The 6,077-nt window shown below is 60.8% G+C and overlaps 1 protein-coding gene across 1 annotated transcript in view; it reads left to right on the top strand.

Moving 5' to 3' along the window:
- The window catches only part of FGFRL1 (fibroblast growth factor receptor like 1), a 15,767-nt gene extending 12,213 nt beyond the window's left edge, over positions 1-3,554 (top strand). Inside the window, 6 exon segments of the mRNA XM_027770076.1 lie at positions 39-166; positions 1,320-1,400; positions 1,514-1,798; positions 1,879-2,232; positions 2,387-2,761; positions 2,764-3,554. Coding sequence (XP_027625877.1) covers positions 39-166; positions 1,320-1,400; positions 1,514-1,798; positions 1,879-2,232; positions 2,387-2,761; positions 2,764-2,897 — 1,357 coding nt within the window. The 3' untranslated portion in view covers positions 2,898-3,554.
- The last annotated feature ends 2,523 nt before the right edge of the window (positions 3,555-6,077 follow it).

Raw genomic sequence — 6,077 nt, forward strand, 5'->3', positions numbered from 1 at the left:
TGACACAAGGAGGGCCCCAAAACCCCCGGGGGCTGGAGCCGTTTCCGTGTGCTGCCCCAGGGGCTGAAGGTGAAGGAAGTGGAGCCTGAGGACGCTGGTGTCTACGTGTGCAAGGCCACCAACGGCTTCGGCAGCCTCAGCGTCAACTACACCCTGATCGTGATGGGTCAGTTAGCACACCCGTCAGAGCCAGTGGCATACTGGGACCTCAGGGTGGGGAGGCAGGTGACTCAATAGACTCAAAAGACCATAGACCTTTCATTGTCTCCACCCACGCGTAGCCTGTGCCTAGCCCGTGCCTAGCCCATGGGGCCTGGAGATCCAGGAGAGGTCTGACCTTTGTCACCGCCCCCCAGCCTGTGTCTCTCCAGGGCAGCCTAGGCCCCACCCTTACCTCAGGTCCCTGCCTTGGAGCCCCTTTCCTCCTGCAGAGGCAAGAGTAGGTTTGGGGAGGCCCCAGGCGGTGGTCCCGGGCAGGGCGGGCTGGGTGAGGCCTGTGGCCTTGGCAGTATATGCCTTGGCGTCGGCCGTGACTTTGAGGCTCAGGTTTCAGAGTTCAGAGAGGCCGCCGGGAAGCGGATGGCCTTTCTGTTCTCCTCTGCCCCTGGGGCCCGGGCGTTGGGGAATGGACAGGTGTCCCCAGTGACACACCCGCCACACGCTGGTACTAGGCACATGCCCCACCCCTCCCCTCCAAGCTCCCAGGGTGTGGGGCCCTTGTTGGGGGACTCCCTGAGAGTCAGGCTGACCCATTTCACCATGGAGGGGACTGACCCCCATCCCCACTGGGTCCCAGGCTCTGTGGAGGAGGTGACTCACAGGGAGGTTGGGGGGATATCTGTTGGCATGCTCTGCCCCTGGCTCTGCCCGATTCAGGGCCCTGAGGGCCTTCTCTGGATGGTGGAATGGGAACATTGTGCTGCCCCCCCGCCCCGAGTCTTTCAAAGGGGATGATGACCAGTCGGTATGCGGGCCATGTCTACTCACCAAGCCCTCGGCCCCTTGATGTGGGCTAGGGTTACCGCAGCTGCTGGTGGGCCCGGCCCCCTCCTCGCCCTAGTCCTGTAGACCCCCTGGAGCCGGGGTGGGAGGGTGCCCTCTAGCTCCACCCATGCCTCATGGGGTCACCTGCACCCGGGAGTGGGCTGGGCAGGCAGAGCTTGCCCAGCTGTCCCTGGGATTCTGAGATGTAGGAGCGTGCCCATGGCCTTTCGCTTGGGTGTCCAGGGTCGTCCAAGTGGGGGCCATGCCAGGGTCTGACAAGGGCTCGTCAGGGTGCCTCTCACCTGCCTTTTCTCTGATCTTCCTCCTCGCTGCAGATGACATCTCCCCAGGGAAGAACAGCCCAGGGTCTGATGGCTCCTCTGGGGGACAAGAGGACCCAGCTGGCCAGCAGTGGGGTGAGCATGGATGGGGGCAGGGGATCGCTACTGTCCTGGGATGGGGTGGTGACCATCTCTCCCGCCACCCCACGGACCCGTTCCTCCTGACCTTGTGCTGCCCTGCCCTGCAGCACGGCCCCGCTTCACACAGCCGTCCAAGATGAGGCGCCGGGTGATTGCACGGCCAGTGGGCAGCTCCGTGCGGCTCAAGTGTGTGGCCAGCGGGCACCCGCGGCCTGATATCACGTGGATGAAGGATGACCAGGCCTTGACGCGCCCAGAGGCCAGCGAGCACAGGAAGAAGAAGTGGACGCTGAGCCTGAAGAACCTGCGGCCCGAGGACAGCGGCAAGTACACCTGCCGTGTGTCGAACCGGGCGGGCGCCATCAACGCCACCTACAAGGTGGATGTGATCCGTGAGTGTCGGGTTGGGACGGGCGGGTGGAGGGGTGTAGAGGCCTGGGAGCCCTGCCACCATGCTGTGTCTCTGCCGTAGAGCGGACCCGCTCCAAGCCTGTGCTCACGGGTACGCACCCTGTGAACACAACCGTGGACTTCGGTGGCACCACGTCCTTCCAGTGCAAGGTTCGCAGTGACGTGAAGCCCGTGATCCAGTGGCTGAAGCGAGTAGAGTATGGTGCTGAGGGCCGCCACAATGCCACCATCGATGTGGGTGGCCAGAAGTTCGTGGTCCTGCCCACGGGTGACGTGTGGTCACGGCCTGATGGCTCCTACCTCAACAAGCTGCTCATCACCCGTGCCCGCCAGGACGACGCGGGCATGTACATCTGCCTGGGTGCCAACACCATGGGCTACAGCTTCCGCAGTGCCTTCCTCACGGTGTTGCCAGGTATGTGGCCCCTCCCCAGCTCCCGCTCCTACCGCCCTCCTCACCTGGGGGCCCCGGGTCTGAGTGGCTAGGGTGGGGACCGCCCCCTCTGTGTGCTTCCCAGCCCTGTGGTGACATTCCCATGCCTACCCTCTTTCCTTGCTCTTTCTTGCAGACCCAAAGCCACCTGGGCCACCTGTGGCCCCTTCATCCTCGACCACTAGCCTGCCGTGGCCTGTGGTCATTGGCATCCCGGCTGGTGCCGTGTTCATCCTGGGGACAATGCTCCTATGGCTCTGCCAGGCCAAGAAGAAGCCATGCAGCCCCGTACCTGCCCCTCCTGTGCCCGGGCATCGCCCACCTGGGGTGACTCGTGACCGTGGTGTGGACAAGGACCTGTCACCCTCGGCTGCCCTTGGCACTGCCCCTGGTGCAGGACTGTGTGAAGAGCACTCGGCAGCCCCCCAGCACCTGCTGGGCCCAGGCTCAGCTGCTGGTCCCAAGCTGTACCCCAAACTCTACACAGACGTCCACACGCACACGCACATGCACTCACACACACACTCACACGTGGAGGGCAAGGCCCACCAGCTCCAGCACGTCCACTATCAGTGCTAGATGCCGTGGCCTCTCAGCCCCGGGGGCCCTGGGGTGGCACGGGCAGCCTCGGGCGGATGGAAGGATAGGCTGGAGGGCGACAGAGGCAGGTGGACCCACTGGCCAGGAGGCGCAGGTGGCGCTTTGAGTGAGGCACACTCACATCTGGACACGCACAGATGCAGACATACAGCCAAGCGCACGCGCGCACGCACGTGGACCGAGGCCTGCAGGACGTCTGTGCTGTGTGACTCTGCAGTGCACGTGTAGCGACAGGCTAGTCGATGAAGGAATCTAACCCCCGCCCCCCGCCCCACTGCGAGGAGTGTTCACAGAGGCCGTGTCCCCGCCGGTGTCCCTGTCTAGCCTTGGTGGCTGTTTTTGCCACCTGCCCTGAGTGTCAGGAGTCTACACTACACTGGGCCAGGGCGGCCAGGCACAGCAGTCCCAGCCCCTGCCCGGCCCCCACTGCCAGAGAGAAGGGGCCTCGATATTTATATTTAAGAAATTAAGATAATAATTAATAATGAAAGGAGGGCGGGTCGCAGGGACTGGCCTCTCCTGGGGCTCAGGACTCACCTGGCCTTGTGGCCATGCTGGACGTCCATATCCCCTTGGGGCCAGACACCACGACCCCACTACTGGTGGTGGCCCCAGATCTCTGTAATTTTATATAGAGTTTGAGCTGAAGCCTCATATATTTAATTTATTTTGTTAAACAAGAAAGTGTGCATTCTTTTCCTCTACACTGGTGTTCCTGCCTCTGTGTCCACGTACGTATGTAGGCCTGGGTACCTCTGTGTGTTCACATACATGTGCCTCCGTGTCTCCAGAACCACGGCGGTTGGGGAAGCCCCTGTAGGCCTCACTGCTGGGTAGGAACTTGGGGCTGCGAGGCTGGGATCCTCAGGTCCTGTCACCAGCACCTCTCAGTTGGAAGTGATTTTCTTTCTTTTTTTTAAGGAATGAGTTTTTAAAATTTAATTTTACTTATTCATTCCCTGGTCTTAATTTGACCAGAGAGAAAGGGAAAGGGAGAAAGCAAGTCACCAGGTCTGGGACTCACCGTGGTCAGATGTGAGAGTGTCCAGCACCTTAACCTTCACGCACCCGCCAGTCCCCGGACTGGGTTTTCTAAGCCAGGTGTTCACAAGGAGGCCGCAGCCAGGGGCATCGGGTGCTGAGTGTCGGCTAGGAGGCTGTGTTGGGAGTGATCCATGCACCTGGCCAGGCCAGCGTCCTGCTCACATAACTGAGTAGTGCCTCCTCCCTGTGCACGGCATGGTCCCCCACCCCGTGTCCTCACCCTCCTGGGGCTTCATCTGGGTGGCCTTGGGAGAAGTGGCTGGCCGGTCTCTGAGAAGTGGGAGCTGGACTAGGCTCAGGCTCAGGCTCTGGCCACCTCTTCCCTGCCCTCTCTCCTAGGAATCTCGAGGCCCTGATGCACCTGGCCAGCAGAAGGTCAGAGTTGTCTGCCCACTGGCTTCCAGAGTCTGTCTCTCTTTTTTTTAGGAATTGGCCACAGGGTGTGTGCACTTGCCGGAGATGGACAGAGAGAGACTGAGAGGAAAAGTGAGAAGTTGCACCCCTTTCCATTCTCCTCTCTGGATTTGGGGCATGCAGGTACATGCTTCCTGCATGATTTTCGAGCTGCCAGGTCCAGGATTCAAAACGCTGTCAGCCCTGTGGGCATCCAGCACCTCAAAGTCTCTTAAGAAAACGCACTGAGGGACCAGCAGTTAGCGTAATGGCTATGTCACTGGACTCCCATGTAATTGATCGCGGTGTCACTCCTGGACCCGGAGGCTTAAACACGCCAGGCACATGTGCGTGCGTGCCCAAGATCCCAAGAGGAGAATGGAGGAGAAGGGATTGCAGCGTGGCCATCCCCCCTGGGGGGTGATTTCTCGCTTTCTGTCTCTCTGTCTCTCTCGGGCTCTCTGGCGAGCACACACCCCCTATAGCAAAAACCTCTCAAAAAAAAAAAAAAAAAAAAAAAGAAAAGAAAAGAAAAGAAAATGCATTGAGATGCCAGGTGTGGATTTGAGTGAAGCTGGGTGAGACTTGTGTCACCGGAGCTGTGGAAGATGTGATGTCGGGCCGTGGCCTTGGCGAGCGGCTCTGGCCAGCACTGGCTGTAAGAGCTTTCCCCTGACAGAGAAGCTGCCCTGCCTGGCTCCGCAGGTGACAGATCTCTCAGGATCGTTGCAGGGGTGGGGGGTCTCCCCAGACTAGGCCTCCCTTAGGGCAGGATGAGGCCCTTCTCATTCTCATGTTCTCTCCGCTAGAGGTCTCTCAAGTCCTTTGGGGTATCCTTCCCCTGTTTTCTGTCCTCCTAGGGTGGAGTGCACTTTTGTCCTCACGGAGGCAGGAGCTGGCCTTTGCCATACTGGGGTAGTCCTAGTGACTGAGCTTCAGGGTGGGCCCTGCCAGTAGTCATTGGGTGCTGGGGGCCATCTACGGCTGGCAGACACTGGGAGGCCGGGCCACGGTGACCAGGGGAGCAGGAGGGGCTCCAGGCAGCTTACAGATGGTGACCGAACAGATGTTCCCCAGACAGCATGGGCTTTGGCTGACTCCCGGCAGCGCCTGGTCGGGTTTCAGTCTGGAGTGGGGGTGGGGTAGAGGGAGAGGAGACCCAGGGCGGCTGGAGACCTTGGGTGGTAAGCCACTCTCTCTCGCGAGTGGGCAGAGGGGCTGATAGCCTGAGAGCAAAGTGTCCCCAAAACCTCTAGGGGAGTCTCTGACACTCTTCCCAGCCTGAAGCCTAGCACCTTCCACACGGGGTCTGCCCATTGTGTCGCCTGCCCAGGAGCCCTGGGTTCTATTGCCCTGTGTGGCCCTCAGCGGGCACTGTCTGATGGGTAGGTCAGCCTTGTGGGTTTTTAACTGAACCAGACTGGGCTCTGGCTTCTTGGCCCCTCAGGGGCCCTCTTGGAGGTCCCAAGGAGAGCCAGGGATGGTGGGCTAGGCTCTGAGCGTCTGTCATCCCACACGTGGGGCACAAGCTGGGCAAGGGCACCCTGAAAGAGACAAGGCCGACCCTGGCCACCCCATAGCATGGCCCTAGACCGCAGACCCCTCCCTGCTCTCCTTGCAGCTTCTGGACCCTTCTCCCCTAGTCACCTTGGCCCATTTATGAGCCCTGCACCCCATCCCATGTCCCACCTGTCCCTGGACTATGTCCAGCTTGACCCTGCCGTGACCATGCATGGATGCCCGTTGGCCATGGCTCTTCCCCCCCCCCCCCCCGGGGGCGCCCACTACAC

The sequence above is a fragment of the Tupaia chinensis genome, unplaced genomic scaffold (genome assembly GCF_000334495.1).
Source record: "Tupaia chinensis unplaced genomic scaffold, TupChi_1.0 Scaffold000111_1, whole genome shotgun sequence".
In the NCBI taxonomy this organism is placed as follows: Eukaryota; Metazoa; Chordata; class Mammalia; order Scandentia; family Tupaiidae; genus Tupaia; species Tupaia belangeri.